The sequence below is a fragment of the Equus asinus genome, chromosome 13, assembly GCF_041296235.1.
Source record: "Equus asinus isolate D_3611 breed Donkey chromosome 13, EquAss-T2T_v2, whole genome shotgun sequence".
In the NCBI taxonomy this organism is placed as follows: Eukaryota; Metazoa; Chordata; class Mammalia; order Perissodactyla; family Equidae; genus Equus; species Equus asinus.
In genome coordinates this window covers 46,790,718-46,814,344 of record NC_091802.1, presented here as the reverse complement: position 1 = coordinate 46,814,344, position 23,627 = coordinate 46,790,718, and the positions used below count along the sequence as shown (strand labels likewise).

Genomic DNA, 23,627 nt, shown 5'->3' with positions numbered 1-23,627 from the left:
CTACTCAAAAGTATTGTTTGAGTAGCAACAGCATTGCTTGGGAGCCTGTTAGAAACACAAAATCTTGAGCCCTACCCCAGACCCCAGGCCTACTGAATCAGAATCTGCATTTTTAGCAACAGCCTCCCCCAGATGTTTGTCATGCTCAGTAAAGTTTAAGAAGCACTGGTCTATATCATGGGAAGAAAACCCCAGACCACCAGAGGGTAGGCTTCCTGGCACGCTGAAGCACTTTATTTTGAATACCTTCTGATACGGACGGTGGTTTCTGAAAAGGTATTAAATTCTTGAAAATTAAGTGATATAAATCCTGGAGAAAGACCTTATTTAATTGCAGGGAGGTTTCTCATGATGCCAAATTCCTTCGTCTAGAAACATTTCCTGTGGAGTAAAGTACTAGGCTTCCTTAAAATGAGGCAGAGCCACGTTAAAAATATGTGATAAGAACTCGGCACTTGCCCAAGTCAACCGTTCACACAGCTAGATCGGGTCTGGGGCAGCCGATGTCCCTCGGAGGCTCTGAGGCACCAAGACGGGTTTTTAAAGAAAGTCAAGTTGGTGGCTGTTCTGCCTCCGGAGAGCAGCTCTGAGTTGAATCTTATTGCTGAAAATGTAGAAAGCAGACTTGACAAAACTATTTTCAAGGATCGTGGCCGGGTAGCTCGGCGAGCTGGCTACACCGGGTAGAGAGCAGCAGCTACCAACTATATTCACTGCAGAAGCCCTACGTGACCTTCGACCTCTGACCCTGCGCCTTGCTCGGCGGCGTTTCCGTGCGCAGCTTCCGCCCCCGCCCCTCTTTCGGAGGGCCGGGCCAAATCGTGTGGGCGGGGCTCTGGAGCGGGCGGTTGGGGACGGTGCCTGTTAGGGGCGGGTCTCGCGAGGGGCGGGATTTGAGGAGGTATCCTAGCATTGGGCTGCTGGGTATAGGCGGGGCCTAGCGCTGGGCTGGGTTGGGCGGGGCAGGGAGTTAGTTGCCGCCTCTGGGTAACTGGGACTCAGGCAGCGAAACCTCCGGAGGCCGGGGACGGCAGGCGGGCCCGTAGCAGATCCCGGATCCGGAATTTCCCGGGCAGGACCGGAATCAGCATCAGCCGTGCTCCAAACCGGGTCTGTGAGGAACTCGTGAACTTGGATTAGGAAATCCCGGAACCCGGATCAACAAACCGCAGAACCCGGAATTTAGATCGGAAAGTCCCGGAGCACGGATCTCGGAGCGGATTCGGCGCTGAACCCGGAGTCCGGATCGCGACACCGCCGGACGGGACGGAGCGATGTCGGGCCGTGGCGCGGGCGGGTTCCCGCTGCCCCCGCTGAGCCCTGGCGGCGGCGCGGTTGCCGCGGCCCTCGGAGCGCCGCCTCCGCCAGCAGGACCCGGCATGCTGCCCGGACCGGCGCTCAGGGGGCCGGGGCCAGCTGGAGGCGTGGGGGGCCCCGGAGCCGCCGGCTTCCGCCCCATGGGCCCCGCGGGCCCCGCAGCGCAGTACCAGGTGAAGAGCGCGGACGGGTGGGCGGCGCCGCAGCACGCCGGGGGCAGGGGTCGGAGGACCGTCTAGAGAGGGCCCTGGGGCCGCCTCCTGGACAGAGGGCACAGGAGCCCTGCATGCGGAGCGGGACGCGGTGGAAAGCAAGGCCAGGGACCCTCGGGCTCGGCTAGGTGGTGGTGGTGGTGGAGTTGGGGGAGAGGGAAAGAGCGATTCTGGTTGGAGTGTTTGAAGCAATTGGGAGGGTTTGGGGGCTTCCGTGGAACTGGGATTCTGAGAAGCTGAGAGATGGAGGAGCTGTGGGCGGCTGGGTTGAAAGTCTAGTGTAGATCCTAGGGAAGGGGGGTCTGGGAAGTGATGAGAAAGTTTTGGAAAAGGGCCCTCACTGAGGAACCACGGTTACCCTGCATTGGCCTTGGTCCCACTCCAAATCTGCTGTCTTTTTCTAGTTGGGAACTGGCAGAGATCTAGCGTGTCTGAGATGGTTCCCAGCTGCTAATGAGGAGGAAGAAGGGCCTGGCTTCCCACGGGCATGGGAGACTGAGGACAGGGCATGGGGACTCCAGCCTGTGCAGGGGAGAGTCTACTCCTGGGTCAGGCCCAGAAGCCATCGCCTCGGCTGACTCTGGGTTAGACCAGAGATGGTGGTGGCCATCCCTGAGGAAGGAGGAAAGCCCAGCCCATTCTGGGCAGATTCTCCTTTTGGCTTTCTGCCTAGTGTCATAGTGTCCAGGAGTTGATTAGTCTGGAGGAGCAGAGAGGCTCCACTGAGCCCTGCTGGTCTGGGGCTGGAGGAGCCTGCAGGAGTTGCTTCAAAGGGTTCTGTCCTGTCCCTTTTGGGGTTTGGCTTGGAAGAGAACTTCTCAGGTTGCAGCTTCAAAGACCCTTGAGACGCAGAGACTGTCCTTAGGGTCAGTGTGTGGGTAACTGCTGGTGGGCTCATCAGTCCCCCAGTCCTTTGTTTCTGGTTGCCCCAGAATACTTGGGAATTCTGCCTATCCTTTTTCCTGCCCCCCCTCCACTTTTCTTTAGCCTTTACGTTCTGACAATGTCGTATCCAACTTGTGTACCCCAGCATTTGGCACTGACTTCTAGCAAGTTTGAAGGAAGGAAGCTGGGGCTTCCTCTGTTTCCTCCTCATATCTTCAGGTAGAAGTCCCAGAAGTGGATTCATAGAGTAGGGTATGCATAGCCCCCCAAGACCGCTGGGCCCTCACTTTCTAAAGAGATGCTTAACTATGGACAGTGATTTTTCCCTCTTACTCCTCATTCTCCTGCTTCCTCTAAAGAAAACAAAAGGTCTGGGTATTGACAGAGACAGTCCTGGTCCCAAGGACTCCACCTAGGGTGCATTTTTCCCATCTTGCTCTCCCCCTTGGGGATTCATGGGCCCAAGGTGTCGCTGAGGGATCCCTGCATCAGTCATTCCAGTCCTTGGGCCCGCTAGCTGAGGTCTGGCCTGGGAGCCTCCCTGTGGGCCTTTGGCCTGGGAAGGATCTAAGGAAGGGATAGGAGCCTCTCCAGTTCCCTCAGCTTGCAACCCACAGGGAATGTGCCTTGGGGAAAGCCTCTGAGAGACTGGATTCCACAGCCCTGTGTAGGGAGTGGCCTTGGGCCCGTGGCAAGGCTGTGCTGGCTGCCTGGGTAGCCCTGGGCTACTAGGAGTGGGGAACGTGGTGAAGGCAGTGAGCCTCTGCTTCTCATCGCTGCCTCCTCCTGATCTTCCAGGGGGGCAATAGAGGCAGATGAGGAGAGGGAGGACCCAGTTTACTTTGGCTGAGTTCCAGGAGGATCCTGCTAGGCCTCTTTCCAAATCCAGTTGTGTGACTTCCAGGAGAAGGGACTTGAGATCTGAGGAGCAAAGGGGTTCTTGTCTGTTAGGGCACAGGAGGTGAGCTGGAAGGGCAAGAATTTCAGGGCCCAAGTTGGGCAAATAGGGGAGCCATAGAAAGAAGGGAAGTGATGACCCACCCCCCTCTAGACAGTGGTTCTAGCTATGCATCACAGTCAACTGAAGAGCTTAAAAAAACAAAACCGAAACAACCTAGATTGCTGAGTTGACTCCGGAGAGTTCAAAATATTTTCTTATGGAGGAGTCTGTTCTCCTCTCCTAGGCCCTTAGGGCCAGCCACCAGGAGCACCAGGGCCACAGGCTTTGAGGCAGGGCAGAGCACGCTCTCTGGAGGTGGCAGCATCGGACCCAGCCTCCTGCCTTTGCTCTCCTGGGTAGCGGGGGTAGAGTCAAGCTTAGGGTGTGAGCTGGTGCTGGGCTAAGGGAGAGAAAGTAGTCGCACAATTCTGGGGTTCAGGGCACCCAGCCAGGCTTACGTTGCTCTGCTGCAGGCAGGGAGTTAGGGAGCCTGAGAGTTCTGGGCTGTGTTCTTTTTTCTTTTTCTTTCTTTCTTTCCTTTTTTTAATAACTCTTGGGTTGTTTTTTTTTGAAGAGGAGGAAGAACTGGTGCTTCAAAGCCCAGGTGTGGAGCTTGGCAAGGCCAAGCTGGGACTTCAGGAGCTGTAAGCAGCCTTCCCCTGGGCTCCTTCCCTGTCTTGGGAGAAGCCTGGGGCCCTGCGTGAGCTGGGGGCTCTACACCTGGGAAGTCTGGAGCAGATGTCTGGGAGGGGCCTATTCTAGGCCCCGCCTGTGCTGCCTTGTCTTGGGACTTTCTGTTATGGGAACACCTGCCTAGGAGGCATGGGTGGTGCTGAGGAGGTTTTGTGAACACCCTAGTGAGTAGCTTCGTGGGGACCACAGGCTCCTAGCTCACACTGCAGGTCCTACTGCTTCAGTTGTTCCAACCCTTTGGCTCAGGCGCTGGGTGGGAAAAACTCCAGTCTAGGATGTCTGGGGCCTGGGTTTACAGCTGTGGCCACACTGAGCTGTTTTCTGTAAATCTGGCCATGGCTCATTAAGGCAGAGGAACAGGCTGTCTTTTGCCTTTCAGTAGCTTGGATGAATCTCTTCCTGATGAGGAGAGACTTGTGGCAGGACTCCTGGGGTCCCAGAGCCCCGCTACGTGTATCTCTCCATTCTCTCAAATGCTTCCCTCCCACCCTATTCCTTTCCCCTTCCTCGTGTCTCTGGGTTGTGTTTCTCTCCGTCTCTGCATCTGGTCAAGAATCTGACCCTCTGTGGGGAGAACATGGGTTTAGTGCTGGATGAAGAGGTGGGGGAAGAATCTCATCTCCATGATGCGGGGGGCGGGGAGGGGGTCCTTTGATTTGGTGTGAGTCCCCACCCAGCCTGGTGTGGTTGGCTGGTTGTGCTAGTTGCATAATCTGGGCCCTAGGGCCAGCCCTGTGAAGCTGCCAGGGACAGAGTGTGCAAGGCAGAGCTGCCAAACAGGCCTTGCAGGCAGCAGCCATTGGGAAGGGGGGCAGGGGGCGGAGGTTACTTCTACATGGGCTCAGCAGAAGTGTTGGGGAGCTGGACCTCGGTGGGAAATCCTTCTGCAGGCTTCTGAAGAAGCTATCTCTGTCACCCAGATTCCTCTGCCGACCCTATGGCTTCGATCCTTGCATCCCAGGATAATCTTATCTCCATTCTCCAGTTGGGGATTGTGAGGGCTACATTGAGCCTGAGCCAACCCCAGCTGCCAGGTGGTGTGTGGACCACGGACAGAGTCCAGGTGCCAGCTGCTGTCTCTCCCAAAGGCCATCCAGAAGCCACAGCTTCCCTTTTGGGGTCTTCTGGTATAGGGGTAGGGTCCACTTGTGGGTTATGAGTAGGGCCATGTGATGGTCTGCATTCTGCCTGAGGCCACCCCCACCAGTTAGGACACACTCCAAGCTGTCCTGTTGCAGCTTGCTCACCTTGGGTGCTGCTACCTGACAGGCTTGCTAGCCCCTTCAACTACCTCTCTCCCCTTAGTCACACCACCAGGGTGGTGACAGGGGATGGGTGTTTTCTGCTCCATCAGCCTGCTCATATCACACTACATGCCTCCACCCAGCTATGACTGTCCCCAGGCCTCCTGTGGACCATCTCAGGGACTCAGACTCAAGAGTGCCTTGAAGCCAGCTGGTCCCAGGGAGCAGGGGCATAGTGTGCTGGGGCTGGAGGGTGGCCATGGGCCCTAAAAAACTCCCCCAGGCCCTTCCCTCTGCAGGCAGGATTCTCCTCCCACCCCTGGGCTCTGTGGGCCTCATTCGCTGGCACGGCTGCCAGGGCGGTTGAAGGGGGCGGGGCAGGTGTGGTTTACACTTCTGCTCTCAGGCGCCTGCTCCCCTTTGTTCCTGGCACTTCAGCTCGGGCTGTGTGTGTGCTGCTCAGGGCCGGACCTGGCTGAGGAAAGGGATGGAGGGAATGGGCTATGGGCCCTGTAGGGCCCTGCCGCTGATCTATGCGCCCCCATTGGCTCACTTCCCCCAGCGGCCAGGCATGTCACCAGGGAGCCGGATGCCCATGGCTGGCTTACAGGTGGGACCCCCTGCTGGCTCTCCATTTGGCACAGCTGCTCCACTTCGACCTGGCATGCCACCCACCATGATGGACCCATTCCGAAAACGCCTACTCGTGCCCCAGGCCCAGCCTCCGATGCCCGCCCAGCGCCGGGGGTAAGACCGTCCTGTTTCTCCCATCCTATCTAGCACAGCTCTAGTGGTAACAGAGGATTTCTTTCTGTCCTAACTGCTGTGAAGACTGAGGAAGACTCCTAATTCTCTTGGGGAAGGGTCCTGGGAACTGAAGGGGTGGATGGGGGCGAGGTACTTGGGACCATTGACCTCTTAAGTGGGTTTCTGTCCTCCCCAGGTTAAAGAGGAGGAAGATGGCAGATAAGGTTCTACCTCAGCGAGTAAGTATGTTGGGAGGGGGCCTAGGAGGCCTGCCCAATGGCTGGCTGGCTGCAGGTGGAGTCAGTCTCCCCCAGCCCTGGGAAGGGAGAGGAAGGAGCCAGAGCTACAGCTGAAACAAGCCGATGAATTCCTTTTTCCTTGCTCTAGATTCGGGAGCTTGTCCCAGAGTCTCAGGCATACATGGATCTCTTGGCTTTTGAGCGGAAGCTGGACCAGACCATTGCTCGCAAGCGGATGGAGATCCAAGAGGCCATCAAAAAGCCTCTCACGGTGTGTGCCCTGGCTACTCCCTGGCCTTCCCAAGCTCCTCTGCCTCTCCCTGGCCTTGTTTGCCAGGAGCCAAGTGAGGGTCTGTGTTAGGCTAGGGCAGGATTTTTCACACTGCAGGATGCAGCTCATTACTGGAGCATGAACTCAATTTAATATGGTAGGGCCAGCATTTTTTTTTTTTTTGCAAAAGATTAGCCCTGAGCTAACATCTGCTGCCAATCCTCCTCTTTCTGCTGAGGAAGACTGGCCCTGAGCTAACATCCGTGCCCATCTTCCTCTACTTTATATGTGGGACGCCTACCACAGCATGGCTTGCCAAGTGGTGCCGTGTCCACACCTGGGATTCAAAGTGGTGAACCCTGGGCCACTGAAGCTGAATGTGCGAACTTAATGGCTGCGCCACTGGGCTGGACCCCCAGTATTTTTTTTTTTTTTAAAGATTTTATTTTTTTCCTTTTTCTCCCCAAAGCCCCCTGGTACATAGTTGTATATTCTTCCTTGTGGGTCCTTCTAGTTGTGGCATGTGGGATGCTGCCTCAGAGTGGTCTGATGAGCAGTGCCATGTCCGCGCCCAGGATTCGAACCGATGAAACACTGGGCGGCCTGCAGCAGAGCGTGCGAACCCAACCACTCGGCCACGGGCCCAGCCTCTGGACCCCCACTATATTTTGAATAAATATAAAACAGTAGAAATTATAATAATATTTTTTTGTAGTAAAGTACTTACCATAGTAGTAAAGGTATTATTTTGTGACTTTTTAATTTCAGATATTTATATATATGTGTGTGGACGGTGGGTCATAATTTAAATGAAAATCTTATAGATCGTGGTCAGAAGTTTAAAAGGCAAGACAAGAGGGTCGGGGCTGGCCCCGTGGCTGAGTGGTTAAGTTCTCGCACTCTGCTTCGGCGGCCCAGGGTTTTGCCTGTTCACATCCTGGGCGTGGACATGGCACTGCTCGTCAGGCCATGCTGAGGAGGCATCCCACATGCCACAACTAGAATGACCCACAACTAAAAATACGCAGCTATGTACCGGGGGACTTTGGGGAGAAAAAGGAAAAATAAAATCTTTAAAAAAAAAAAAAAAGACAAGAGGGTAGTTCCTGTCTCCTCCCCCATCCCAGAGAAGCTTTCTTCTCTCTCTTTTTTTTAAATAATAATATAGAACAGTCCCCTGAGAGGTGAAGGCTTTCCAGGAGATGAGGATATTTTGGGGCCATGATGAGTGTTTGCGTTTCATTTAAAATATGAGCTAGAGGCTTCTGATTTGCCTGATAGCACCCTGTATGTACCTCTGTTGCACCACTGATCCCACTGTGTTGGAATTGTCAGTAGTGCATCTGTCTCCCCCATAAAATTGTGAGTTCCTTGAAGGCCAGGACTGGGATTTCCTACTCTTGATTCCCAGTGCCTAACAAGGTGCCTGGCCCTTAGTCACCATGCAGTATGGATGCTGAATGAGTTCAGACGGGAAGATGGGGTAGCATTGTCTTCCAGTATGTTGATCCACCTTCAGCTGGTTGTCTTTCTCTTTTTAGCAAAAACGAAAGCTGCGGATCTATATTTCCAATACATTCAGTCCCAGCAAGGCGGAAGGTGATAGTGCAGGAACCACAGGGACCCCCGGGGGAACCCCAGCAGGGGACAAGGTGGCTTCCTGGGAACTTCGAGTGGAGGGAAAACTGCTGGATGATGTAAGTTGGGGAAGAGATGTCTGGAGGGTAGGTGGCCTGTGTGGGTTTAAGACTGGGGCCAGGCACTGGCCCACTTCTGGAGAAGGCCTGCCTGAGGAAGAGAGCACTGCTTGTGGTCATGCTCTGCATAGCTCCAAGCCAATTAAAGGTTTAAGATTTGTGTGGTTACTACAACAGTTCTCCTGCAGATGGCAGTAAAGTGTCTTGAGAAAAGGGTACCCCTTTCTAATACAGTCCTTTCTTGACTAGCAGTGGGGCTGCATAGAAAGGCCTTTCCCTGCCTCTAGTCGCTCACTTTTCCTGGAGTCTAACTGCTTCCTTCAGGGCCCAACATTCTTCAGTACCCTGAGCTTCAGGATTCAAACAATGCTCCTCTTTTTTGGGCGTAGCATAGCTTAGGTTTGAGAGCTCAGCAGCACACCCATCTCACACCCCTTCCCATCCCCAGCCTAGCAAACAGAAGAGGAAGTTTTCTTCATTCTTTAAGAGCCTCGTCATTGAGCTGGACAAGGAACTGTATGGGCCTGACAACCACCTGGTGGAGGTGAGAGTGCACCTGGGGCATGGGGAGCACAGGCTGCCATGCAGGGTGGGCAGAGAAGTGGTGTTGGTCCCCTTGGAGTGCCAGGTGTGTACGTTCATGCCCACCGCCTTGTGATGAACTCTGCTCCCCTCTTCCCTGCCAGTGGCACCGGATGCCCACCACCCAGGAGACAGACGGTTTCCAGGTGAAACGGCCTGGAGACCTCAATGTCAAGTGCACCCTTCTGCTCATGCTAGATCATCAGGTGACAAATGTGTTGGGGCCATAGGGACTCATCTAGGGGAGTGGGGGAGGTTCCTATTGTAAACCCTTCTCGTCCCTGCCCTACTCTTCCACTTTGTTTTTTCACAAGAACCCCTCCTCTGACTCCCCTCTGTCCATCCCCAGCCTCCCCAGTACAAGTTGGACCCCCGATTGGCGAGGCTGCTGGGGGTGCACACACAGACAAGGGCCGCCATCATGCAGGCCCTGTGGCTTTATATCAAACACAATCAGCTGCAGGACGGGCACGAGCGCGAGTACATCAACTGCAACCGGTACTTCCGCCAGGTCAGCTGGGATGCCATCCCTCCTCTAGCCTCACAGCCTCTACCTTGCCCGCTGCTCCAGAGCCCCACTGGGCTAGTCGTGGCCACATTCTTCACACTGACCCTGGGATGGTCCACTTCTCCCTGTGCCTTCAAAGGTATGAATAAGTTTTTGGTACTCTCTCCAGATCTTCAGTTGTGGCCGACTCCGTTTCTCTGAGATTCCCATGAAGCTGGCTGGGTTGCTGCAGCATCCAGACCCCATTGTCATCAACCATGTCATTAGGTAAATGGAAAGCAGGGGATGGAAAGGCTCTTATAAGCCAAAGAGCAGCAGCAGGTTTGGTTTTCTGCTCCCTCAGTGTATACAGGTTTGGCCCAGGTGAGTGGGATGGATACAGCTATGTGCTCACCCCTTCCCTCCTCTGTGCTGCCTGTAGTGTGGACCCTAATGACCAGAAGAAGACAGCCTGTTATGACATCGATGTGGAGGTGGACGACCCACTCAAGGCCCAGATGAGCAATTTTCTGGCCTCTACCACCAATCAGCAGGAGATTGCCTCCCTTGATGTCAAGGTGGGCCTTCTGTCTCCCCACCCTCCTCTGGGACCCACGATGGGTGTGGGCAGGCTCTGTCGGGCATTTCTGTACACATAGCACCTTGGGATGGGACCTCTGTCCAAGTCCTTTGGCGTCAGGCTTAGAAACAGACCCCCTGGGGGTGGGGGCCACTCTGACATGTGTACCCCCTTTCCCCAGATCCATGAGACCATTGAGTCCATCAACCAGCTGAAGACCCAGAGGGATTTCATGCTCAGCTTTAGCACTGACCCCCAGGACTTTATCCAGGAATGGCTCCGTTCCCAGCGCCGAGACCTCAAGGTACAGCCTCCTTTCTTGAGGCTGATCCCATGCTAAGCTCTGAGCTATTTTTACCTCCACCTACTATTCTTCTGGATCTAGGGGCAGATTGGCTCAGGATGGGAATTGTGGGACAGCTTACCTCCTGGCTCTTTGCAGATCATCACTGATGTGATTGGAAATCCTGAGGAGGAGAGACGAGCTGCCTTCTACCACCAGCCCTGGGCCCAGGAAGCAGTGGGGAGGCACATCTTTGCCAAGGTGAGGCTCTGCCCTGTTTGCCCTCTTGTGGTGGTGAGCAACAGAGGCCTAAGCTGCTGTTCTCTCCCTTTTCCAGGTGCAGCAGCGAAGGCAGGAACTGGAACAGGTGCTGGGAATTCGCCTGACCTAACTGCTCAGGGATCCCTTCCTTTTTTCCCAGCCCTAGAGCCATCCTCTCCTCAGCCTGGAAGGGGACCACCCTCTGGGGCCTCAGACATGTAGAATAAGGATGGGGTGAGGGGTATCTCCTGTCACCCTCTGCTCCCCAGCTTTAGTTTCATAAATGTAGTGATAGGATTCTTTGTTGCTTGGTCCCCAAAGCCTTATTACTTACTTTATATGTTGGCTTTAATTGGGTTCACAACAGATGCCTCCTCTGCCCTCTGCAGGCAGGCCCAAGTAGGACTGCTGGTGGCTGTGCTTTGACATAGTAATGGAGACATTTCAGAACCAAAGGCCGCTGGCTTTGCTTGTTTACAGACTCCCTGTTGGGGCAAGTGTCAGAGCTGGCTCCTGGGAGCTGGGCAAGGAAGAGGAGCACAGCTCACACTCTTCCTAGCCTTTCTAAACCAAAGTTCTTTGCCATTCCTACCAGCCCAGCCTTGCTGCTGGTTTTTTCCTTTCCTTTGGGTATTTGCACTATTTTGGGGAGCAGGTTTTTCTATGCGGGAGCCACTTTTTTTGTACAGGGGTAAGTTGGGGTTTTTCAGGGAGCCCTATTTGGTGCCTCCTTCCTTATTTTCTTTCCTCAATCTATGCAAGCGGCTCGGTCCGCCATCATCTCCTGGGATGCCAGAGGGCTGCCACCCCAGCTGTTGGGCCCAGGGTGGTAAAGCCTCCTTGAGGGAGGGGACTCCAGTTCTCTGGCATGGCCTGAGGTATGGGCGTAGTTGTGGAGGGCAAGGGAGGCGGGGAGGACTGTTGTTGCCCTTTGGAGCTTGGTAAGGAGGGGGTGCCCAGGGCTTGGCAAGTGCCACTTTTGGCAGGTTTGGAAATTTCCAAATAAATCCTTGTTTATTGATGGTCCCCAAACCTGGTCGTTGAATAGTGCCGCCACTCATTAACAGACTGAACTCCTAGAGGACTTGTCCTGCAGACCTTTATTTGAGGGATCCACACAAAGGACAGCCACCTCACTTCCAAAGCTTCTTGATGGACATGTTTTTCTCACTATCCTTCTGCATGACCTGGAGAGAAGGAGCATTAAGTTGTAAATTGGCTGAACATATGCCCTATCCCCACTGCTCCAGAACCACCATGAGCAAAGGCTTGCAGAAAGATGGAGGACTCTACCTTGGCTACTGCCATCTCAAAGTCCTCCTGGGTGACATGGACTCGCCGTTCCCGCAGGGCATACATGCCAGCTTCAGTGCACACACCCTGAGCAGGGAAAGGCAGGCAGGCACTATTGCTGTGCCCTTGAACCCAAAACTTCCTGCTTCTGCCCCCTTTCCCTTGGGCATTCCAGTTACCTTCACTTCAGCCCCTGATGCTCCTGGCATGAGCTCAGCAATTTTTCTCAGGTTGATCCCCCGAGTCAGGTTCATTTTCCGAGAATGGATCTTCAAAATGTCCAGCCGGGCCTGGCAATGGGAGAGGGAAGGTTTGAGCCCCACAGCTTACCCCATAGCCAGAGCCACTTCCAGCACTGCCTATCACAAACCTCCTCGTTGGGGGGTGGGAATTCAATTTTTCTGTCGATGCGCCCTGGGCGAAGCAGCGCTGAATCCAGGATATCAATCCTATTAGTAGCCATAATAACCTGAGTGGAGAAATGGGGTGGCATCAGCTAGGCCCTTCCTCAGACTGCATGTCACCCAGGGCCTTCCCTCAGCCCACCCCAAGATGCCACCTTACCTTGATATTCTTGGTGGCCTCAAAGCCATCCAGCTGGTTGAGCAGCTCCAGCATTGTGCGCTGCACTTCACTGTCCCCTCCAGAACCTCCCTCCAGTCGTGAGGAGCCAATGGAGTCGATTTCGTCCATGAAGATGATGGATGGAGCATGTTCTCGTGCCATGACAAACAGCTCCCTCACCATTCTTGCCCCTGTGCAGAGGCCAAGCTGGCATTAAGGAGCTGATGAGCTCCAACCTTCACCTCCACCCCTTCATTTCCATTTGATTTACCTTCCCCAATGAATTTCTGTACCAATTCAGAGCCAGAGACACGAATAAAGGTACAGTCTGTATGATGAGCCACAGCCCGGGCCAACAGTGTCTTCCCAGTGCCTGGGGGTCCATAGAGCAACACTCCCTAGAGAGAAACAGCGGGAGTGAGGGCAGAAAGCCGGCCCCCTCATTACTGAGGGCTCGCTCTGTGCTAGATGCTAGGGATACAAAACATGTATGTTACAGTCCCTTCTGGAGCTTATATCTGAACCACCTCAGTGTGCTGGCAACATCTCACCCCCTGGCCCCTCTTTAGCAGGGAGGGTCGGCTTAAGAAGGCTGTAGTCTGTCCCAACTCCTGTGCTCAGTCTGGCCTGGGACAGGAGGTGTACAGCACAGCACAGCACAGGCCTCCCACAAAAGGCCCGCTTCTTACCTTGGGCTGCGCAATGCCCAGCGCTTCAAAGAGCTCAGGATGCTTAACAGGCAGCTCGATCACTTCTTTGATCTCCTTGATCTGCTTGTCTAGTCCGCCAATCATCTCATAAGTTGAATCTGGTACCTTCTCCACCATCATCAGTGAAACCAGTGGGTCTACCTTGTTGGGCAGGATCTTGTGCAGAGTGTAGCTGTCATTTCTTAGAGCCACCCGGCAATTGGGTGTCACCTGGGCAAGAGGAGAGCGTTTCAGGAAGTGGCATGGTGAGAGCCGACCCCAACCTCCCACCTCCCTTGCTGCACTCACATCATTGATATCGATGTTCTTGTCCACGTCTACAACAAACTTGCCCTCAGGATGTACCTAAAGACACAAGGGCTCGTGACCTTCCCTGACAGTCACCAAATCACCAACTTCACCCAGGAAGACCCATGAGTCCTAGAATAACACGACAGGACAGTGTCCTCCACACAAAAGTATGGAAATGCAGTGGGCAATGGGCTGGTCCCTGGGGTCACGCTGCTTTTACCTTAACCAACACTTTCTTCTTATCCATGGCCCGGACTACTTCCCCGACGTAGGAGCCCTGTTCCTGCAGCAGCTGTAGCTCCTCCCGCAACAAGCGAACTAGATGCGAAACAGACATGGTGGTCACCCAGCTTTTTTGGTGTTCCTTTCCCCAATGACTCAATTTGATATGCATGAACTAAGCCCCATTTTAAAGTCTTGAAGGGAAGGCCACAAAAAGAAAGTCAAAATTCATGTCTTTAAGGAGGTTACAGTGGTGTTCAGGAGAAAGATGTGCATGTGAACAGCTGTCTAACTGCAAAGCATCATCTTGGACTGGGAGGAAACAATAAGCACCACTGTGAAGACTCACTTCAGGGAAATTTGAATAGTCAGACCTCAGACAAACTGACCACATGCAGCCTTCCCATCCTTCCGCCCTCACCTTTTGCATTAAGCTCATTCCTCTGTGCCTGCAGCCTCCGGAGATTTTGGCTCTTGTCATTCACAATCAGCTGTGGAGGACAGAAACAAAGGGCAGAAAACAGTTGAAGGTTAAGATCTTAGCCAAGATTCTCATAGGCTGGTACGAGCTGAGTGAGGGAAGAGCACAGGACACCTGCACGTTGTTTCAGATTCTCCAATATGATCCTAATGACCCTGTTCTGTCCTCCAAGAGTCCCTCTGGAACCTAGGGCAGCCACCACAAAAGGCTGCTTGTCCATCACTGGTCCAGGAATCCCAAGCTCTAATGGAGGAAAGTTACAGCTGGCTCAGGTAGTTAGTTTCCTGCAGGGCAGTAACATGGCAGAGTGGGCAGATCTTTGAGTCAGAAGCCTAAGTTCTAGTCCCGCTGCTGCCAAGTAACAGCTTGGTAGAGCTAAAGAAAGCCATTTAAAAGGTCTAGATGTGTTACTGAACTGCAAGTAAGTGTAGCATGATCTACCCTGCCTCTCTTCAGGACTACTGTGAGGAACAAACAAAATCACACATCATTTCAAACAGGATAAACCAAGTATAACACCTGCAGTGTTAAATGGAGTTCAGAAGTTTTCCTTATGGCTTTCCTCCATCCAATTTATGTTAGTCATTGCCCTTATTTCTATGGTCCCTGCTCCCTCTTTAGGCTAGAGCACTGGGCTGCCCAATCCCTTTTCATTCAGTCGCACAGAATCAACATTGTCCAGACTCCTTAATTCCGTCTTCCCTCGCATTCTCACTCTGCTCCAACCCTTCTCTAATAAATCTCATCTCAGGAATCTATGAGTCTTTTTATAAGGAACTCTCTCATTCAGGCTTCTTCCAAAAGGAATGGCCTTTGGCTAGGGGTACCTCTGCAGTTAAAATTTGACTCTTGAAGATGTGTAACGAACTGTGAATACTAATCACCTTCAAAGGGGTGGGATTTGAGGGGAACAGGAGGCTTAACTTCATATACTTCACATCATTGGCTCGTTACTTCTTCCACTGCGCCCCCAGTGGAATTATACGGATTTGTTGAAATCTGCTCCATCAATCCTCCATCCCCCTTCTAGCTCCCTCTGGATCTCTGCAGTCTGTCCTCACCTGGAGTTCTTCAATCTTGGACAGATAATACTGGCGGAGTCCACTGCCTGCCTTCCCCTCTTCCAGCTCCATCTGAAGACACAGCGTAATTATTACACAACAGGCTAAACATCGAAGAGATAAAGCCACTTCCAGCTTGGACTTCGGAGGTTTAAGATTTGGGTTCTGATGCCTCATGCCATCTCTTCAGAAGCCTCCATTCCCCATGAGCAAACTAAAAGCAGAATGAGAATGCCGCCTACCTCATAAGACTTTCGGGAGGATCAGGAGAGGACACACACGGGAGCGCTTTGCACCGAATCTAGCGCTGTACAAACCCGAAGTGTTACTACAGGCGGAGCCAGGAGGAAGAACGGGTGCCCTGCTTCCTGCGACTCGCGGACGGCCCGGTTCCCGCTCCCATCGCTCCTCTCACTCCGCTTCCACCGTGTCTTCCTCTCCCGTCCCTGCCTTGAGCCGCTGGGGGCGGCGCTGACACAGCAGATCCGGTCACAGGCAGGGCCCAGTCTGGGCTGGTCCACCCACCCCGGAACCATCCGACCCTCCTGCCCCGGCCCGCTGCCCACCTCGGATCCAGCCTGCTCCGCATCCAGCCCTGGTCCCTGCGCGGCCGCCGCCGCCGCCATACCTGTTCTGGTCCGTCAAGCGCCATCTTCCCTCTTCCGCGGAGACCGCCGGCATCCAAGCCTCCTTGGTGCGCATGCGCAGAAGCAGGGGCCTGGGGCCCGAAGACGCGGGAGAAAAGTTCCGGGTCAAGGGGCGGAGTGTGTGGAGAGACGACAACAGATAATATGGGACATGATGGGAGGGGGTCCGCGAGGCCAGGCGCTTTGGGAGATGATGAAAAGGGCACAGAACCCCTAAGTGTTACTCTCTAGAAACTCAGTTTTAGTCCAAGTAGTCTTCTCTCCTTTTCCCAGTTTCCAGCTTTTAAGATGTGGGAACAAAGGATTTATACAGGAACTTGTGTGGCCACACTCAAAATGGCGGAAAATTTGGAGTCTGGGACGCAAGCGACGCAAGCGGAAGCGGAAGTACGTTTGCTGTTACATGTGCCGCTCCAACTAGGGGAGAAAACCGCGCTGGGTCGGGGTGAGTGGTGTGTGGTGGAGTGGTGTGGGATAAGGCGCAGAGTGTGGTTGCTAAGGCAGGTGGGGAACGGAAAGCAGAGTCTAGTGCTCCAGGAAGAGGCGTTCCAATTCCTGCTTTCTCCCCAGATTGAGTGACACTCCCCGGTTCCACCATGGGCAAGAAGGGTAAAGTCGGGAAGAGTCGGCGGGACAAATTCTATCACTTGGCAAAGGAGACCGGTGAGTCACGGTTCGCGCTGTCTGCGAGCGAGCGAGCGAGCGGTCCTGGCCGGTCCACCGCTCTTTCTGAGTATTGAGTTTCTCTTCGGCATAAGGGTTGGTGGGTTGGGTTGCGAGGCTGCAGAAATCCCGTAGGCAGAGCGCTCCGCGGACTTTATTATTTTGTCGCGGCTCCCAGGTTACCGTTCCCGCTCTGCTTTCAAGCTGATCCAGCTGAATCGCCGCTTTCAGTTCCTGCAGAAAGCTCGAGCCTTGCTGGACCTGTGTGCTGCGCCAGGGGGATGGTACGTAACACCTGGCACCTGTCGCTATTGATGGCAGCTTTCTGGGTTCCGGCCTTGAATGTCTGAGTTGGGGGAGAGGTTGGAGGGGTGGTAATACCAACCTTAAATTTTTCTATTCTTCAGAACATAGACTGCAGAGGAAAGGTTTGGAACGTGTACGTGTGACATTCTATGGCCAGTGCATTTGTCATGGGCCCCTAACACTGGGGGTGAGAGATTTCATTGCCAAGGGAGGGGAAGGGACGGTCCTGGGTATTTCAATCGTTATTTCTCTTTTATAGGCTGCAGGTGGCTGCCAAGTTTATGCCAGTATCCAGCCTTATTGTGGGTGAGTGACAGGAGGCTCTCCTGGGTGTTTTAGGTGGTGGGAGTGTGAGGTACTGACTGTTCTACGTTTCGTTCCTCCCTGCTTGAAGCAGCCTTTTCAAATACTCTGACCTGATTTCTTCCAGGAGTGGACCTGGTTCCAATCAAGCCTCTTCCGAATGTGGTGACACTCCAGGAGGACATCACAACAGAACGCTGTCGGCAGGTAATAGGAATCTCTCCCTGTCCCTTATGTAAACATGCCTAGCCATCCCTCTTCCCACCCCACATCCCCTGAAGGCAAGATTTTCTCTTTACCATACTTTGAGCAGTGCCTACAAAAGACCTCTAACAAGGCCGGGATAGGCCTAGTGTCCGCTGGCAGCCTTTTTTAAATTTTTTTTTTAAGATTTTATTTTTCCTTTTTGTCCCAAAGCTCCCTGGTACATAGTTGTGTATTTTTAGTTGTGGGTCCTTTAGTTGTGGCGTGTGGGATGCCACCTCAGCATGGCGTGATGAGCCCTGCCATGTCCGCGCCCAGGATTCAAAGTGGCAAAACCCTGGGTTGCTGAAGCGGAGCGCGTGAACTTAACCACTCAGCCACGGCGCCAGCCTCTCCACTCCAGCCTTTATTTAGTCAGGAATGAAGTGTTTGGAATTGGAAGAAGTGCAGAGATTTCAGTGAAGTCCTTTCTAGTGGGCTCACTAGTAGGCTGTAAGTTCTGTGAAGACAGAGACATGTTGTTTTTATCATTGTATCCTTTGTGCTTGGCACAGGATTTGGCCCCTGGTGGGCACTCAGCAAATGACTGAGTGGACACATGGCTGTACCAAGGACTCCATTCATAGCCATTCCTGCGTTTCTCTTGCCATTATCCTTTTTCTTTGTAGGCCCTGAGGAAGGAGCTGAAGACCTGGAAAGTTGATGTTGTGCTCAATGATGGGGCCCCCAACGTTGGGGCTAGCTGGGTCCATGATGCTTACTCGCAAGGTGCTGGGAGTGAGGGGAGTGGAAAAAGGTGGAGGTGGAGGTGGACGTGGGCATGCCTTCTCAGGCTGCAGAGGTCCTCAGCTAACTCTCTCTCTCCCATAGCCCATTTGACATTGATGGCTCTGCGTTTGGCTTGTGATTTCCTGGCCCGTGGTGGCTGCTTCATCACAAAGGTTTTCCGTTCCCGTGACTATCAGCCCCTACTTTGGATCTTCCAGCAGCTGTTCCGCCGTGTCCAGGCCACCAAGCCCCAAGCCTCCCGCCATGAATCTGCAGAGATCTTTGTAGTCTGCCAAGGTGGGCATCACTTCTTTCTCTTTACTTCATCTCTGAGTTATCAAAGCACACTTTCTCATATGTTCTATCATCTTAGGATTCCTGGCTCCTGACAAGGTTGACAGTAAATTCTTTGACCCCAAATTTGCCTTTAAGGAGGTTGAAGTTCAGACAAAGACTGTTACTGAGCTGGTTACTAAGAAGAAGCCAAAGGTGTGTTTGGAGAATGGGGCCACCCTCAGGTCCTAGAACTATGGGGAGGCTGGGCCTGGTGGGTTGTATAGACACCCCAGAAGGGACTGCTCAACCTTCTTTATCTTCCTCCCTAAGGCTGAGGGCTATGCCGAGGGCGACCTCACTCTCTATCACCGTACCTCAGTCACTGACTTCCTCCGAGCTGCTAACCCTGTTGACTTCCTCTCCAAAGCCAGTGAGGTAAGTCCTCAAACTTGAGGGGTGTAAGGGTCCCAAAAACATGGCCTGAGAATCTCTCCTGACTCCTTTCTCTGCTCCCAAACAGATCTCGCTAGATGATGAAGAGTTGGCACGGCATCCAGCTACCACTGAGGACATACGGGTGTGCTGTCAGGACATCAAAGTGCTGGGGCGCAAGGAGCTTAGGTATGTGGTGGGAGCGAGTGTAGGTGCTAAGAGCCCTAAAGGCAGGGAAAGGCCTTTCAAGGCCATAATGTTGGATCTCTGGGAACAGGATGCCGCTGTGTTAGAGGTTTGGGATGGAGGCCTGAGCCCTAGGATTTATGTGGCTCAAGAGTGAAATTTGGAGTGTGGACCTAAAACAGAGGAAGGGGCAGGGACAAAGAGAGGCTGTAAGGTCAGTAATGGTATTTCTGGGTCAGGTCCCTACTGAACTGGAGAACGAAGCTTCGGCGATATGTGGCCAAGAAGCTGAAAGAGCAAGCAAAGGCACTGGACATCAGGTGAGAAGAGAACTAAACCAAGGTCGGTGTTGGCTAGGTGTTGAGGGGAAGCATCTGGGGAAATAACCAGATTCCTTGGACTGTTTTGTCAGCCTCAGCTCAGGAGAGGAAGAGGAAGAAGGTAATGAAGAGGAGTCAACAGCCAGGACCGTGAGGCAGCCCTCTAAGGAGGAGGAGGAGGAGGAACAACTGAACCGAACCCTGGCAGAGATGAAGGCCCAGGAGGTGGCAGAATTAAAGAGGTGAGGGGAGCAGGGGAGGAGCTTGGGGAACCCCACTACAGAGTTCCTCAGTGTGCGAAGATGGGGGAAGAGAATGAAGGCATGGATAGGGAATCTTCAGAGGTGGGTAGGTTTAATCCCTCAACTCATTCCCTCAGGAAGAAGAAGAAGCTGCTGCGTGAGCAGAGAAAGCAACGGGAACGTGTGGAGCTGAAGATGGATCTGCCTGGGGTTTCCATCGCAGATGAGGGGGAGACTGGCATGTTCTCCCTACGCACCATTCGGGGTCACCAGGTGACGCGGGACTGGGGCAGGCGGAGATAGGAGGATCTGTATGGGTATTTGGCGGGGGTGGGTGGGGCACTCGATGTCTTTTTTTTTTTAAGTGTGCTGAATGATCTTGGCTCATGGTTGTCCTCACCTGTAAAATGACTTGATGAGGGGAGACTGTTGAGGAAAAAACAAGAGCCTCGTGTCTCAAAGGCCTGGAAGGAACATATGCCTGTGATGATGTAACTAGGAAGATTTATGACTAAACATAGACTTATTCTTGTAGAACTAGATTATATTCAAGAGGTACTCTTTGCAAGAAGCTTAGGTTATAGAAGACACAGCCAGGGTACCTGGGTCACTAGCATGAGTGATGGAGGGTTTCCCTGAGAGGGGAACAGCATTCTTCTGCTCACTGCAGTCAAGTTAGCACTTTGCTACACTAGCCTACTGGATGGTGCTTTCTGCCAAAATACTGAAGAACTTGCTTTTCCGGATAAAAGGAGCGTCACAAACAAAATGAGCTCTTGTTGCTCTTGTGTGGGAATGGAAAACCAGGTCATCTTGTACAGGAGAGGCAGTGGAGCAGGGTAGTCCTGGAGCAGACTACCACTTATCCATTCCTTGTCTGTTTCCTTGTCTGTATAAAAGAATAATAGAACCTACCTACAAGGGTTTTTGGGAGGGAAAAAAAAATGGTTAGGTGTAATCCCTGGTATGTGATAAACACTCAAGAAATAGTAGCTATCTTTGCCATGAGGAAAATAAGATTTTTGAGGCTCATGATTGGTTTATAAGTGAAACTATTCTCCCTGTTAGGTGTATGTCGCCTGGGCGCCTTTATTCAGTGGAAACAAATTTGTAGCTTGTATTCTCAGAAGCTGATGAGGTGTCTTCTAATTTTTTAAGAAACACCAATTTTTTTTTTTTCTTGAGGAAGATTAGCCCTGAGCTAACTACTGCCAATCTGCCTCTTTTTGCTGAGGAAGACTGGCCCTGAGCTAACATCCATGCCCATCTTCCTCCACTTTATATGTGGGATGCCTTACCACAGCATGGCATGCCAAGCAGTGACACGTCCACACCCAGGATCTGAACCAGCGAACCCCAGGCCACCAAAGCGGAATGTGCGTGCTTCACCGCTGTGCCACCGGCCGGCCCCCCAACGTTTTTTTAAAAACATTTTAAGTTATGACATTTTATAGGCCGTAGGATCCTTTCCTGTAAACCTATTTCTGCTCCCACTGAAGACGAGACAGCTGAATGGGATAGATCAGTGACCCAGCCTAGAATGGGATGTTTTAAATACTTGGACCCATTACTTCCCTGCCTGTAAAAAGAGAGAACGTATTTGTCACAGTGTATTTCCTAGTTGCTGAGGATAAACTAAGTTAATAGACAAAGAACAAAAAGCCTATGTTTCTTTACGTACCTCTGACTTGTTTCGCTGTCAAATCTCAGTTGTTAGAGAAGGTAACAGCAGGGGATATGAGCGCTGCAGACACGTTTCTGACAGATCTGCCAGGAGATGACATCTATGTATCAGATGTTGAGGATGACAGTGCCTCTCTGGATAGTGACCTGGATCCAGAGGAGCTAGCAGGAGTTGGAAGACCTCAGAGGCTAAAGGACCAAAAGCGGTAAGGGGGGTGTGTGCAGGAGGGAATGCTGACACTCTCAGCTCGAGTTCTGAAGCAGAGAAGGTGGCAGGTATTGCCAGAGGGAGTAGGGAGAGCAAGTCCTCCACGGCACTGACCTTCCAACCATGTTCCTTGGGTTTACAGTGTACAATTTGCTAAAGTAGAAGATGATGAAAAAGAAGAGGAGGAAGAAGAGAATCCACTGCTGGTGCCACTGGAGGAAAAGGCAGTCCTGCAGGAAGAACAGGCCAACCTGTGGTTCTCAAAGGTAAGAGGCTGGAGGCCCAGACAGACAGGGAAGTGGCATTCCCTGGGAGAAGGGTGGCTGAAGACTCCCCGTCACAGGATGGCTTCAGTGGAATTGAGGATGATGCTGATGAGGCCCTAGAGATCAGTCAAGCCCAGCTGTTGTACGAGAGCCGCCGGAAGGGACAGCCACCATCACCTTCCAGTTTGAAGACTGAGAGAAAACCTCCCCAGTGCCGGGATGAGGCTGCTAAGGGGGCAGAGGCTCCTTCAGGGACAGAGGCTGCCACTGGCCCTGGAGAAGAAAAAAGAGATGGCAGCTCAGACAGTGACAGCAGTAGCAGTGAGGATGAAGAGAGGTGAGTGGTTGCATCTGATGGGAGAAGGGATGAAAAGGAAGCAATAGTTCTAACCATTTCTTTCTAAGTTGGGAGTTTTCAACCTTGGCTGTAGATGGAGAGCTTTAAAACTACTCATGATTCTGATCTAAGTGGTCTGCAAGATAGCCTGGGTGAGAGGATTTCTGGAAGTTCCCCAAGCAGTTTTAAATAGGAACCAGGGTTGTGGTGAGGCGGGCATGGGTCTGAGTGGTGTGGGGAATGGAGAAACCCATGCACAGTCCTCCCCTCTTCCACAGTTGGGAACCACACCGCAGTAAGAAGCGAAGCCATAGGCCTGAGTCACAAGATGATGATGGGTTTGAGATAGTGCCTATAGAGGACCCAGGTGAGAGCTCTGTACCTAGTGGAATGGGAAGAAACAATGGAAGTTTCAGTGTTGGGAATTGAGCTTTGACTTTTCTCCTTCTCTCTCTAGTGAAACATCGGATACTGGACCCTGAAGGCCTTGCTTTAGGTGCTATTATTGCCTCTTCCAAAAAAGCCAAGAGAGACCTCATAGATAACTCTTTTAATCGGTAAGGGGGCCAGAAAATCATGAGAAGTGTTCCAGGGTGGGTGGGTAGTCAGTGATTTCTTCTTTAGAAAGCCTGGAATAGTCATTGGGGCTGATGTCCTCTCCACCTAGGTATGCGTTTAATGAGGATGAGGGGGAGCTTCCAGAGTGGTTTGTGCAGGAGGAAAAGCAGCACAGGATACGGCAATTGCCTATTGACAAGAAGGAGGTGGAGCGTTACCGGAAACGCTGGCGGGAAATCAATGCACGTCCCATCAAGAAAGTGGCTGAGGCCAAGGCCAGAAAGAAACGGAGGGTAAGAAGTGGGGCTGCCTGAGATTAGGGATCAGTGGCGCGAGGGTGGGGAAGGGGTCAGCCTGACTGAGGTTCCCAAACAGATGCTGAAGAAGCTGGAGCAAACCAAGAAGAAGGCAGAAGCTGTGGTGAACACGGTGGACATCTCGGAACGAGAGAAAGTGGCACAGCTTCGAAGGTAAGGGAGGGAGGTCACCCACAAAAGTATGTGGGGTTGAAGAGTGGCAGAAAGCCTCTAACCTGTTTCTTCTATTTACAGTCTCTACAAGAAGGCTGGGCTTGGCAAGGAGAAACGCCAAGTCACCTATGTTATAGCCAAAAAAGGTGTGGGCCGAAAAGTGCGCCGGCCAGCTGGAGTCAGAGGTCATTTCAAAGTGGTGGATTCAAGGATGAAGAAGGACCAAAGAGCACAGCAACGGAAAGAGCAGAAGCAAAAACACAGGCGCAAGTGAGCAGAACCACCAGGGCCTCTGAGAAGACAGTGTAAGGACGAGGAGGAGTGATTCAGTGCCGCTTACTCCGGCCTCCGTGGTATCAGCCCTACATTTCCTTGCATCACAGTTGTCTGAAAAGACAGTGAGGTGGGGTGCCTAGAACTCTCATGTTGATCCTGAGTGGTGAGCACATCCTCCTGGCTTAAAGGAGAGGTCTCTTGCTAAAGCATTGCTGAAATGTCCTGTTGGTGCTGTAACAGACCCACAACCCTTCTGTGAAGAATGTGGGGTACTGGATGAAAAGTCCTAAGGGGAAATTCAGTGTTGGGGTGGCATTTTTTAGAGTCTATTCCTGGACAAGTGGAACTCTCAAGTCTTCCCCCATTCTCTTCCACTGTCGTGAATAAAACCACGATGATAGATGTCTTTTCCGACAGTTCCC

At 52.6% G+C, this 23,627-nt stretch overlaps 3 protein-coding genes across 8 annotated transcripts; 2 read left to right on the top strand and 1 right to left on the bottom strand.

Annotated features, from left to right (window-relative positions):
* The first annotated feature begins 976 nt into the window (after positions 1–976).
* On the top strand, positions 977–11,470 carry SMARCD2 (SWI/SNF related BAF chromatin remodeling complex subunit D2). Its single transcript, XM_070482057.1, has 13 exons — positions 977–1,490; positions 5,854–6,038; positions 6,235–6,277; positions 6,426–6,548; positions 8,090–8,245; positions 8,694–8,789; positions 8,932–9,033; positions 9,177–9,338; positions 9,505–9,602; positions 9,757–9,892; positions 10,076–10,198; positions 10,337–10,438; positions 10,515–11,470. The coding sequence occupies exons 1-13, from the start codon at positions 1,275–1,277 to the stop codon at positions 10,566–10,568; spliced, it is 1,596 nt and encodes a 531-aa protein (XP_070338158.1). The 5' UTR covers positions 977–1,274; the 3' UTR covers positions 10,569–11,470.
* Positions 11,471–11,520: 50 nt separating this feature from the next.
* PSMC5 (proteasome 26S subunit, ATPase 5) lies at positions 11,521–16,030 on the bottom strand. Of its 5 annotated transcripts, none has more exons than XM_014847967.3 (13): positions 15,689–15,777; positions 15,303–15,367; positions 15,061–15,132; positions 13,940–14,009; positions 13,517–13,614; positions 13,294–13,350; positions 12,985–13,215; positions 12,567–12,693; positions 12,296–12,486; positions 12,102–12,200; positions 11,911–12,021; positions 11,732–11,818; positions 11,521–11,625 (listed from the first exon to the last, which is right to left on the bottom strand). In XM_014847967.3, exons 3-13 carry the CDS (start codon positions 15,130–15,132, stop codon positions 11,572–11,574), a joined length of 1,197 nt encoding a protein of 398 aa, XP_014703453.1. In that variant the 5' UTR covers positions 15,303–15,367; positions 15,689–15,777; the 3' UTR covers positions 11,521–11,571. The 5 variants fall into 5 exon arrangements, with proteins under 5 accessions (XP_014703453.1, XP_070338161.1, XP_014703452.1 ...); XM_070482060.1 differs by having other exon boundaries at positions 15,627–15,743; XM_014847966.3 differs by lacking the exon at positions 15,303–15,367 and having other exon boundaries at positions 15,689–16,030.
* On the top strand, positions 15,956–23,611 carry FTSJ3 (FtsJ RNA 2'-O-methyltransferase 3). Of its 2 annotated transcripts, none has more exons than XM_070482053.1 (21): positions 15,956–16,094; positions 16,278–16,370; positions 16,549–16,654; positions 16,936–16,982; positions 17,107–17,186; positions 17,852–17,951; positions 18,054–18,248; positions 18,325–18,440; positions 18,558–18,662; positions 18,748–18,848; positions 19,085–19,165; positions 19,258–19,407; positions 19,545–19,680; positions 21,118–21,296; positions 21,441–21,564; positions 21,642–21,901; positions 22,180–22,268; positions 22,359–22,458; positions 22,569–22,752; positions 22,835–22,929; positions 23,011–23,611. In XM_070482053.1, exons 2-21 carry the CDS (start codon positions 16,304–16,306, stop codon positions 23,201–23,203), a joined length of 2,508 nt encoding a protein of 835 aa, XP_070338154.1. In that variant the 5' UTR covers positions 15,956–16,094; positions 16,278–16,303; the 3' UTR covers positions 23,204–23,611. The 2 variants fall into 2 exon arrangements, with proteins under 2 accessions (XP_070338154.1, XP_014703444.2); XM_014847958.3 differs by having other exon boundaries at positions 16,089–16,152.
* Positions 23,612–23,627: the final 16 nt, after the last annotated feature.